General features: G+C 39.2%; 1 protein-coding gene across 3 annotated transcripts in view; it reads left to right on the top strand.

Annotated features, from left to right (window-relative positions):
- The window catches only part of B3GALT1 (beta-1,3-galactosyltransferase 1), a 252,232-nt gene that overhangs the window by 174,042 nt on the left and 64,915 nt on the right, over positions 1–13,275 (top strand). For all 3 annotated transcript variants that reach the window (XM_075829401.1, XM_075829399.1, XM_075829400.1), the window contains exon 3: positions 1,464–1,563. In XM_075829401.1, coding sequence (XP_075685516.1) covers positions 1,464–1,563 — 100 coding nt within the window. The remainder of the gene's footprint in view (positions 1–1,463; positions 1,564–13,275) is intronic.

Here is a 13,275-nt window from a genome sequence, read left to right on the forward strand (position 1 = left end):
ATGGCCCCCCTTTTAGATTAGTCATCAACACTCCTTCTCTTCATGTCCGTCATACACGGATACTGGCTGGTGACCGGCTCATGCAGCTTTATGTGTACCATCCATGTGTATAAAAAATGGCTGGACCATTGTACAGAACAAATACTGTTACTTTGTGTCTCCCTTATTTCCTCATAGATTGTAAGCTCTTGCGAGCAGGGTCCTCACTCCTCAGGTTTGAATTGTAAATGAACTTTGTCACTATGTAATGTCTGATATTGTTTGTTTCATGTTCCCTCTAAATTGTAAAGTGCTGTGTAATATGTTGGCGCTATATAAATAAAGATTATCATTATCATTATTATTATTATTATTATTGTACAATAAAAGCTTAAAATCTACAAGGAAAAGGGGTAAAAACTTAGTAGTAATATCTACATGCAAGGAATGAGAGTTGGAGTATATGTGGTTGCATCCAATACGTATTATTATTTTGTTGCAAACAATATTAAAGATAGATCCTTTGCTAACCCACTTCACGCTCAGTACAGTGCATTATCTTGAGCAATGTTTCTCAGTGTTTTGGAGTCATGAACCCTTACTCAATATAAATGATCAAAGGTTAGCCTCAAGACTATGATCATACTCTTTGATGCACCTATTAAGTACAGCATTAGGACAGTAAATGTCCGTCGTCGTCCCCGAGAGGCATGGCACGTACCACACGTACTTGATAACATAGGATCAGTGGCATATGTCCCTTTATAATGGAGAGGGAGGTCATACACAGTTTTCTGTGACTTAATAACAAAGGGGATGGGACCAAATAGTGTCGGGCCCCCTCGTTCTATGGGCCCTATAACAGCTGTATGGCCTTGTCTAGGATCTAGAGACCCAAGCATCTAAAATTATTGCAGTAAACTCAAAAAATGTCAAAAAATATGTTGCATCTGCATTTATACTCTAACCGAATTTCTAACTTTAAATTCTACCTGTATTTCGTGTTTTGTACCACATTGTAAAAAAACACAATATGATGGGGCAATATAAACCATTTATAGTAGTATTAACAATAAAATGTTTATTAGCATATTTAACACAAAATGGTTAACTATAGTAAAGTAAAAAAAAGAATAAAGTAACTAGAGATAAGCAAAAGTTTATTTTCGCCGACGTTCCCCTGACAAGCAAATGTCCTATTAAGGAGCCATATGATATATCCCACATACTGTATAAGACAGTTTAATACAGATCCCTAATTCAGTCTAGTATTATATAAGGGAAATATGGCCCAGTAATAAGAAATTTGCCCATCAGTGAGGCGCTGCTGAAGTGAATTTTCGCTAATTCGCTCATCTAAGGTAAGATCAATTAATTACATATTAAGAAGTGTATTGAAATGGGGCAGTGATAATAAATCCTGGTAAAATACTGTAATATGTATAAACTAAAAGATGAATTGTCCAATCATTTATTTTATACAGATGAATATCGACCTCCGACCAAGGGGATAGAGTGGAAATCTACATGCTCAAATGTTCATGTTTCTTCACTGATGACATCAAATGGCTCGAGGCTGATTCGGTAAGTTGAACATTTAATTTCTTACTTTTGAATAAATTGTATTAAAACGAATTTAATTGTACAAATTTTTTTTTTTATAGGTCCTTATTCACTAATACGTGTTAGGTAAACTGTTAGCCAATCAACATTTTTTTTAACTTTTTGTTAAATATTAAAATGTTTTAAATAATCAAATTTATTGGTCATAAAGCAAACATGTTAGTTGCTAATTTATTCTATTTAACAAAGACCTAGAATTCCAGTGACTGTTTCCAGGAAGGAGCTTGGCTTTTTAAGTCCTGTTATGACTTCATAGGTGTGAAGGTCTTAAAATTACTGATATAGTTGGTGTTTTGTACAGTCTTGGTGGGCTGGAATAAATTTGTTTGACATTCAAGCCAACATACTCAACGGAAATTACATATTTAAATAGTTCATTGGTTATTCCTTGCAATGTCAAGTTATTAAGGCCAGTTAGCCGGTAAGGGTCGAAAAGAAAAAGAATGAACTCTAATGTTTACAGTGACATGTCCAGTACTTGCTCTGGCTTATATGTTCTGGATATATCTATTCTGGAATGAAAAAGCAATAGTAATTTTTGAAGAGTGTATGTTTAGGGATGGTTGGTGCAACGTGTGGGATACATTATCAATAACTGAGAATTGACAGATACTGTGGGGATTTTATTAGGAGGTTCAGCTTAATCAAGTATGAAGAGTAAGTACAAGTGAGTAAATTAGTCGTCCTCGTCTTTCGAAATATTAATAAAATGTATTAAGCTTTTTCATTTCTCATTAATAAATGTGACAACGGAATATACCTGCTATTACAGCTCCCAAAGGGGTTAATTACTACTAGATCTGCCCTGTGACAGACTACCAATGACATAAGGTTGAGCGCTGCAACTGCGTATCTATTCTAAAAAAGTTGGGTGAAAAAAAAAACATATCATCATAATAGTGGCCATTTGTTTTTGTAAGGGGGAAATCAACAATTTTTAACAATTTGACAGAAGGATTTATAATGACTGATGACTTTTTATTTTTGGTGGAAGCGTTCCTGTTTGAGGTTTGGCCACAAAGGAGGTTGTTCTAAGCGAGATATGATAATGGACTATACAATCATTTGGGTTAAAGCATAAATGCTGAAACAATGAATTGTATGGTCTTTCCAATTCACATACACTCTCCGGACTCGTGCCTCAAACAACTAAGGGTGCATATACACACTGCATGAAAGTAAGGGCAGATTCAGACGAACGTTGCGTTTTTGCACGCGCAAACAACGCAGCGTTTTGTGCGCGCAAAAACCACTTGACAGCTGCGTGTGTCATCCGTGTATGATGCGCGGCTGCGTGATTTTCACGCAGCCGCCATCATAGAGATGAGGCTAGTCGACGCCCGTCACTGTCCAAGGTGCTGAAAGAGCTAACTGATCGGCAGTAACTCTTTCAGCACCTTCGACAGTGAATGCCGAACACAATATACAGCAACCTGTTAAAAAAAAAAGAAAAAGTTCGTACTTACCGAGAACTTCCCTCCCGGCCGTTGCCTTGGTGACGCGCCTCTCTTGACATCGGGCCCCACCTCCCTGGATGACGCGGCAGTCCATGTGACCGCTGCAGCCTGTGCTTGGCCTGTGATTGGCTGGAGCTGTCACATGGACGGAATTGTCAGACTGGAGGAAGAAGCCGGGAGTTATCGGTAAGTCAGAACTTCATTTTTTTTTACAGGTTCATGTTTATTGGGATCGGTAGTCACTGTCCATGGTGCTCAAACAGTTTAACTCTTTCAGCACCCTGGACAGTGACTATCTCCTGACGTCGCGTACCGTAAATTTTTTGGCCGGGTTCGGCCAAAACGAGTTCGGCCGAACCCGGTGAAGTTCGGTTCAATTGTCCGGGTTCGCTCATCTCAAAGACACTCCATTTGGATGTTTGGAAACAGAAAAGCACGGGGTGCTTTTCTGTTTACATTCATCCTTTTGACAGCTGGTGCGCTGTTTCAGTCGGTTCGCACGGAAGTGCTTCCGTGCGACCTGCATGGTTTTCACGCACCCATTGACTTCAATGGGTGCGTGATGCGCGAAATACGCGGAGATATTGAACAAGTCGCGCTTTTTGCGCAGCTGACAAACGCTGCGCAAAAAGCACGGACTGTCTGTACTGCCCCATAGACTTGTATTGGTCTGTGCGTGGCGCGTGAAAACCACACGGCCCGCACGGACCGAATACACGTTTGTGTGAATCCCCCCTAAACCAAACCCGTTGATTCTGGTGGGATAGGCCGACCATTCTCTCCCCATGGAGGATGCCATGTTTGGTCTATGATCAAATAGGGCACATGGACAGGTATTGTCATGTTGGCACCCTAGTGAATATCTGATTATTGTGGGCCAGTGAATGCAGTCAGTCATACATGTCTTCTGCAGTGGCTACTACTAGAAAAATGTAGCATTATGGCATGCATTCAAATGAATGGATGACCATGAAATACATAATGGACAAGACTCCAGAGTAGGAGCTGCTCTTTCGTGGCACCTCTGTCTAATAGGGCATTTGGGGTTGTCTTGTTGGGAAAATCACTTAAAGCAATAAAATTGTATAAAACTTGTCTAAGGCTTCGTTCACATCTGCGTTGGTTCTGTCTCAGCTTTCCGTCAGGGGAACCATGAACGGAATCCAAACTGAAACAAACGGAAACCATAGGTTTTCATTTGCATCACCATTGATTTCAATGGTGACGGATCCGGTGCAAATGATTTACGTTTGTCACCATTGTTTAAGAGTTCCGTCGTTTTGACCGAACCAATACCGTAGCCGGCTGCACTATTCATTCCGTCAAAATGACGGAACCCTTACACAACGGTGACAAACGGAAACCATTTGCACCAGATCCGTCACCATTGAAATAAATGGTGATGCAAATAGAAACCTAAGGTTTGGGTTTGTTTCAGTTTTTAATTCGATCATGGGTTCCCCTTACGGAAAGCTCCGACAGAACCCATGAATGGACTCCCAACGCAGGTGTGAACTAATACTTAGTGGGTAAAAAAATCCTTTTACAAACTAAGAGCTTGTCTGTACAATAAGCTGAGATAAACCTTGGGTTTGATCAGATGCTTCCGAGATAATCTTTCACCTAAGCTCACTTCATTGAAAGATTGCTGCTTGCTAAGGGAAACACATGGTCTAGTTCCATGGTAAAGCCACCAATAGTTTAGCTCTGTGATGATATTTTACGTTAACATTGCAAGCAATTGCAGAGCTGCAATAAGATTTTGTTTGCAAGAAGTTTCCATAATGATTGCCGAACTTTTCTATGTCAACACTTAATATTTAAAATTCGGAAAGATTGAACATCCTTATGAACAGTGCATTTTCCCTTAGATGACCATTTGTTATCACATTAGCTACTGCCTTGGGTTTTTATAAGTATTAGGTATCTCAATAAATTATTACAAGCAAAAACCATAATTATACATCTGGAAAATTACCTGCTTTCCCTCTTTGTTCAGCTGTAACTAGGAACATTGTGGCATATTAAGTCAATTTGCTCATTAAATTATTTCTAAGGTCCTCATCTCAGTGTGCATTATGCAGCATCATTTATAAAAACTGGGAAGAATTTCTTTTTGTAGAGCTCTTTGTTATTTCTGCAACTCTGTTGCTGGCATCCTTCTTATAACGGCTCTGCCTATTGTGTGATATACATGTTCACATTTTCTCAACTAGTTTGCATAATGGTTGCATATTGTTCTGGAGTTGCTTCTACGGAATGACAGCGCATCTCACGAACTCTTGCACTTTAGCACTTGTTCTGATGCAAATGAGAATGTATTTATCGATGAAGTTGACATTTACAAAATGAATCAAACAGATAAGCAGTGATGGGAAATTTTATTTCCCAAAATAGCGAGATAAATACGTCCTGTCTTTTTAAATGCCATCTTGGAATTTCGCTATGTGTTGTCTGCCAACCACTGATGACTGGTAATACGGGCATGCGAAGACAAAAAGCATAGACATTAGTCATGGCCTTCTGTACAGATCACATGGAAAGAGCTGATATTAGGCAATTGAAATGATGACACTTTCCTAGCTCCTTGGGAGAAGATGTAGCAAACCAGACGTCCTAGAGTGAAAAGAAATATATGAAGCTCAAAAAAGACAAAAACACTTGATGGAATAGTAATATTATGTTGTTAAATGTCATCATGGACAATTTTAACTCCAAGTGATCATATGAAAAGCATTTGTCCTGTCTTCTGCTTGGATCCTCATTTCTGTTTTTCTCTCAGTCTGGTTAGTGATATTCCTCTTATTGTCTTCTCATCAACTCTTCCAAACATAATTGTCTTAGTATCTTAGTCTTAGTATTAGTATCTATTCTGTCAATGTCTTATCTTTTAATGCTGGATTCTGATGTATTTCATGTGGATTTTGCTGCAGATCTTCCATAGATTTCACCCTTTGCATTGCAACATAATAGGCATGTTGCGGATTTGAAGTACTCACAGCATTCCCTGAGTTCATTCACATGTATTGTACTGTAATCTTTTTAGGATTTTGGGTGCAGACTACTTGGTGTGTTATCTATAGATTTCCCTAGGACTTGCATTATTACCGTGCATAAAAAAAACAGGTAAATGATAAAATAATCACTGCTACATCTGGACCTGTGGCTGGAGTAGACATTGTTAACGCCCTTTTACACCGGCCAATTATCGGACAAACGAGCGTTCATCGTAGTAACGAGCGCTCGTCCTTATACTAGCTCCGTGTGACAGGAGCAAACGAGCGCCGATCAACGAGCTGTCTCATTGATCTATGCTCAATTACACGACCCACGTCGGGCCGTGTAATATCACCATTAGTCAGTGGTGTCTGTTCAGTATTAGTATTGTAAAACAGTATTCACACTCCTTTTTCTTTCACTTTTAGTGTTTTATTTCCAAATGACATTACTTTTTCTTAAGGATTAATGGCAAAATATCAGCTTAGGTGTCTGTGCTGGGAGATAAGAGTCAGACATCCGGATTTTAACCAGATTATTTTACATGTCATGTCTCCACTATTATGTATAGTACTACTTGTAATGCTGTTATCATTTTCATTACATTGTTATCCGATATTTAATGTGAGTATATCAGTAAAATGTTATCAAATATATTGTCATAGCTTAAGATATTATCAAAATAAAATTTTTGAATACAGATTTAGAACAAATAATTTAGATAAGAGACCTGTTAACTCATCTGTTCTATTTCAGTGATATTATAGAGTTTTTTTATGCATAGGATATACCTCATTTGCTGATCGGTGAGGGACCAGCCACTAGTACTCCCACCAACTGCTGGAATGAAGTGTCCGCAGCGCTCTGTGGAGTACCGTGGCTCCTTCTGATTTTTCTCTGCGCATCGCCATTCTGGTTCGGACACTATGAAGTTCCTCTAACTCATCCCTGTTCACTTAAATGGGGGTGCTCTTTTCATATGACCTAGACAAGAGTGACAATCTACAAAGAAAATGACAAGGGGCTTTGGCCTCTTCTTCCTTGCGCTGAGTGGGTGTCCCTGTGGTTAGACTCCCACCCATCAGCAAGTAGTGGCATATCCTAGTTGGGGGTTGTCAGGGCTTGCTGTGAGTTGTAGTTTTTACAACAGTTGAAGAGACACAGGTTGGAGCTCACTGTCGTAGATATATACTGTATATTGTGCTATAAATGCATTAAATATTTTTCAACACTTTCAAATGCACCAGACAAGTGGTTTCATGTATGATATATTTCCTTAGACCAAAAATGTATGATGCCTAGAAGACCTTTTTTAATACATGACCCCCAATATGAGATTCACAATATGAACAATAGATCTATATATAAAACAAACTCCTTTAAGAAAATCTGGACTGTTGTAAGTATTATGCTTTTGTTAAAGGGGAACCTGTCACTAGGTTTGGAGCTATTAGACCACCCCCATGCTGTTATGCAGCTAGGGTTAAGTGTTCCACACCTGCCCACGTCAAAAACAGATGTTTCCGGAGTAGGTAATAAAGTAAAAACTTTACAACTTACCCAAAAGACTCTGGGAGAGGAGTCCAGCGACAACGGGTGTATGGGCATTGCGCACATGAAGACAAAAACAGTACATCTCGCATTACTGCGCATGCATAGTGCACTGTCCTCTGCTTCGTGTATGCTTCATGTATGCAATGCAGATGCACCCGATTCCGCACCCAGGCTCATCTCGGAAAATTGTAAGTTACTTTACTAATTGTTCCCGAAACTGGTGTGTTTGGCGTGGGAAGGTTTGGGACACTAAATCGACTGCTGCATAACGTTAAGCTGGGTGTTTAGTGGCTCCAAACCTAGTGATAGGTTTCCTTCAAAAAGAAAACAAGAAATTTGAGGAATAAAAGGTGTTGATAACAAAATAAAAAAACTTAGAAGACTCTCTACCGCCACTTGCTGGTCATAATTATTACATATTGCATATCATACTGAATACTGAAAAATGTCCCCACAGTACTCCGCACTGTTATGCTTTTTTCTACAAAGCTCTCAACACATTCAGGAAGAAATATATTTATCTGTTATTACATGACCCATTTATTGGCTTTTGTAAACTGCGTGGAAGGTTTTGTGTTGAACTATTATTGAATTGCTTTTTTTTTTTCTTGCTATTGTTCAATTATAAACCTCGGTAGTGAAGTCTTTCTGTGGCACACTGACTTCTTATGTATTCATTTTTTATTTTCTTGGGCGCAATTTGACATGACAATAAAAATGCCAGGATGACTCAATTCTTTAATGACTTTCCAATGATACAACTCCAAACTGGTATTCATTGCCTTGTCCTTGCCCATTCAATAATGAATTCTATACACAGATGATGGCAAAAATCGTAAAAAAAATACAGGCTGGCTCTAAGTGCTAATAGCTTGTTATTCAAAGAACAGCACACTGACTGACGACTTCCGTCCCGTCCATGACATGATGGACTGCTACAGGTTATTCCCAGACCAACACTAAGAGAAGAACAAGAAGAGGCCTAAAGTAGAAGCTGAAGAGTTCTTCCCGATCCAGATAACACTGTAGGCAGTTTGTAGCTGTGGTCTTCAACCTGTCGGGGCATGCTGAGAGTTGTAGTTTTACAACAGCTGGAGGGCCACAGGTCAAAGATCACTGCTATGGAGGGTTCCAAATTTTGAGTTGCACAATGGTTCATGTGCCGGAGGAGGCCAAAATCCTGACCATGTAAGAGGACCAAATACTATAACTGTCAAATGACACGTGAGGAGGCCATTGTACAGAAGTTGTATTGGGGCTAAGGAACTTTAAGCTACACTATTCAGTACCATCCATGAGACGATGGACTACCACAAGTTTTACCTAGACCAGAGGAGAACAAGAAGCAGTAGGTATGTTATGCTCGAGTTGGGTATTTCTTGGTCCAGATGACCATGTAAACAGTTGAGTAGTTATAGAGCGGTGCTCTACAAACTATGGCTCTCCAACTCCCAGCATTTTATGACAGCCTGCAGCTGTCATGGTGTGCTGGCTGAGCGTTGTAGTCTCCCAACAGCAATAGAGCCACAGGTTGAAGACCACTGCTATAGAGGTTTCCATAATTGCAGTTGCACCCAGAACCTGGTGTCTGAGGAAGCCAAAGGCCCTCCATGTACGATGATGGCATACTATGAATAACACATGAAAAGTGGGGAGACCTAATACCTGTTATATATTGGGGCTCTGGGGCTTCAAGCTATACCTCAACCGTTAGGTCAAATTTTAGAACCAAAGTTGTCCATTGTCCCTGGTAATGACACATATCTGCTGTGTTCAATATTGCTGATACATTTGTATTCATAAGAAAACAAATCCCTCTGAAAGGATTGCAGGTGTTCTGGCACTCGCTGCTGATCACTACCATGTCATGACGCTGATATTACCTCGACGCAGCCCATATCCCTCACCAGCATAACTACTACCAATTATGCAACCAAACAAGAATAATCCGTTTCATGAGCGCTTGCAGTAAATGGAGAACTTTAATTTTCCAGTCAAGAACATTTTTTTCTCCCATGAACATTAACTGCTGCTATAAATATTGAACCACCTGTTTTGCCTACGCGGATGATTAACGTGAATTTCTGCTTTAATCATATTCATGAGCAGACTATTTGGGAAGCAATGTTCTAGAAACGGCAGCGAGCTGCACATGAACTATATTAAATTATACTGTTTTTTTTTTTTACCTTCTCTGTAGAGCCATGTGATTTGCTGCAGCGTTGTCGTACAGGCACACGCAGAGTTATTCTTACTGTGATGATCACACAACTCATTAAATCTCATGTACAGGAACCACCATAATTATTACTTACATATTATATTATTTTAACTGTGAACAAAAAATGGAAATTCCATGTTAAGTTGTATAGATTAGTTCTCCAGCCATCTGGAAATAATAGTGTTCAAAAAATAACTCGCAAGATGAGATCTTATGAACTGAATCACGATTATCAGAAGACCAAAAGTTTGGATCTTACTATTGGCGCTCTTACTGTGATCCATGTGTTTTTATTGTCTACATGACCATTATGGAGCAGTGCTCTTAGAAGGGGCACAGCAATTTATTGTCACCCCATGTTCTGTAGATATTGCTAGTCGCAATTTTTGTGCCTCGTGCCATGTGGTTAGCACACTCCATCATGCATTGTGGCTATTCGCTAAGAGCTCAAGCACACAGCCAACTGCGCACATTGCCGGAGCCATTGCATTCGGGACACTAACGGCGCCCGACGGAACCCACTGACTTTAATGGGTTTGGTTGCTTTTCTGTGACGGTGCACACTGCCACTGTTTGTTAACGAAACTGCAACGAGGCCCCTAAAGTTGCCTCGGACACAGATGTGAATAGAGCCAAGTACCAAGTTTTGCAGAGTATTAATATGTCACTTATAGAACTCTATGGGGTCCTACTTTTTCTCTGTCTTGCTCAGACTTCATACAGAGGATAGAAAATAGTCACACGCTCCATCAGTTGTTACGCAGTTATTCTTTCTGTAATATGGTGCCGTATGGAGGCCCCATACAGCAAATAAATAATACATTTTAATGGCATTTGTCAGTAAATAATAATCAAACCTTTTTTTAAATGCTGACATAGTATCTCCCATTATTACCTGTTGTGGTAGGGAATTCCATAGTTTGACTACTCTAACTGTAAAAACCCTTTCCTATATCGTTAGATGGAGGACACACAGGCACACAATGGCAATGTCTAACCCGGGTCAGTACATGATATGTAGGGGTTGTTTGTTGTGCAATAATGCACAGAGATTTTGTTAGTATTTAATCCTATACATTGAGTCCCTTACATGGGCATTGGAAAATTTACTTAATTTTGTAGACATTAAAGTGGTTATCCGGGGACCAAAAATGGCATTGCAACAATATATGCAAGTGAAAAGAAGTACAGCACTCAATAACAACCAGTGCAATCTAAAATTTACCTACCACCATGACACCTCATATATCATATTCCTAGACTTGGAATTAAAAGGTAATGAAGGTTGTGTCATCTCCACTAAAACCCATCGTAAACCCACAGCTACTAATAATATTCTTCATGCCAAAAGTGATCACACGAAACATACTATTAGAGCCATACCTCTGGGTGAGATGCACAGAGCAAAAAGAAATTGTACCAACCAAAAACAGTTCGAGCTTGAACAAAATGCAATAGAAACAAGATTACAAGAAAGAGGTTATCCAAAATGGACACTTACCAGAGCCAGCAAGATCATTAACAAAAAATCAAGAAAACAACTTCTTGGCCAACACAAAAACATCAAACAAAAACCATCACCAATTACTAATCAACCTACACTTATCTTACAACAAAGTAATCAATTCACTAAAATAAAAAATATAGTAACCAACTATTTACCCATCCTCATGGAAGATGACACACTACGAACAATTCTGTCAGGAGGTTGCAGGATAGTAGCGAAAAAAGCCCCTTCCTTGGGGAACACTCTGTCTCCTTCGCTATATACATCCAATGCCAACATAACAACAACATGGCTGGAAACCAAAGGCTTTTACAGATGTGGCCAACATCCCTGCAAAACCTGTTCCTTTGCACATCCAACTAAATACTTCAGCAACTCCACAGAAACAAACAATTTCACAATCCAAAACTACATTAACTGTAATTCAGAGTCAGTTATTTACCTAATAGAATGTACTGAATGTCATCTCAAGTACGTTGGCTGTACGAACCGGAAATTTAAGATAAGAATCTTGGAACATCTTAGCTATATAAGGAATGCTAATATCCTCAACATATCCAATGCGGCCAAACATTTTATTTCTCACCACAACAAATCTACAAACACTTTTCGTTGTTATGCTATAGAAAAAATTCAACCGTCAAAGCGAGGTGGAGACATTAAACATAAAACCCATCTACGGGAAGCATATTGGATATATAGGCTAAATACAAGATACCCAGAAGGTCTTAACTTAAGAAAAGAATTAATGTATCTTTATTAAGTCACTTATAAACAAATTAGGACCTTAACTATGACAAACGTTTCTATGATTAACACACGCAAGCAAGCCTATATATGTCATAAACATTTCGAGGTACCCATACATCCCATTTTTATCTATGTTCACACCGTGTACAGACATAACATTTGCTATTTGTCCAGTACATAGAAATCATCACATCACCAACCCCAGTATGTACATTGTAAAGTTTCCCCACTTTCCAGATACAGTTGTGGTCCACCCTACACTTCCTCCCCCCCTCACATCCCATCCTCAACAACGCAATATAGAGCCCTGTTCACAACTATAAAACAATTCTGACTAGAACTTATGTTTAATAAAGAAATTGAAGAAGAGTCATAATAAACAATCATAGTGTATAGGAACACTTAAACTCGTAAGACCAATTGATACAGTAAGGCACCAACAGACTCCTAAATAATGGACAAATTCCATAAATCTAACATTCTGTCAAGTAATCAGAGGTGTTTCACAAAGTCTTAATTATCATCAAGCACGATATATTAAAAATTAATACAACTCAAATTACTTACCAACATCCAATGACAGACTTGAAAAGGAGCTGGAACCCGACCGTCAATCACCTTGATGTTGTATTCCAGAACGAGTCCTGGAATGCAACCGAACCAAACCAAACTTTATTAAAACAAACAAAACATGCAATTTGACATGATTTTAAACATACACGTCAGAATAAAAACTACAAGTTTCAGTAATTCTATACTACAATACAGTTTCAGAAGACCCCCTGAGTAGCATACAAACATACACAATATCTAACAAAATATCAACTCATGGTTACCCGACACCCAAATTCGGAGTGTGCGTCTCACAGCAATACAACCATGACACGCAATCATTACCTACTCATCAGCTGTTTTGAATCCTCACAGGATATATATGACAGCGCGCTCTTTCCAAAACTTACCACAGCCAAGTCTAAGGACGCAGCGCCGTCCGAAACGCGTAGGCCAAAGAGGATATATTTTTTCTTCCCTTCACTTCATGCACGCCTAGGACCTGATACCACTGGACTTCCTTTTTAATCATTACATTAAACTTGGAAAATTGAATTCCATTTTAAACGCCTCAGCGCTGGATCCTACCGTGTTTCCCCGATAGTAAGACACCCCCGATTGTAAGACGTATCGGG

Source organism: Rhinoderma darwinii, chromosome 6 (assembly GCF_050947455.1).
Source record: "Rhinoderma darwinii isolate aRhiDar2 chromosome 6, aRhiDar2.hap1, whole genome shotgun sequence".
NCBI classification, from domain to species: domain Eukaryota; kingdom Metazoa; phylum Chordata; class Amphibia; order Anura; family Rhinodermatidae; genus Rhinoderma; species Rhinoderma darwinii.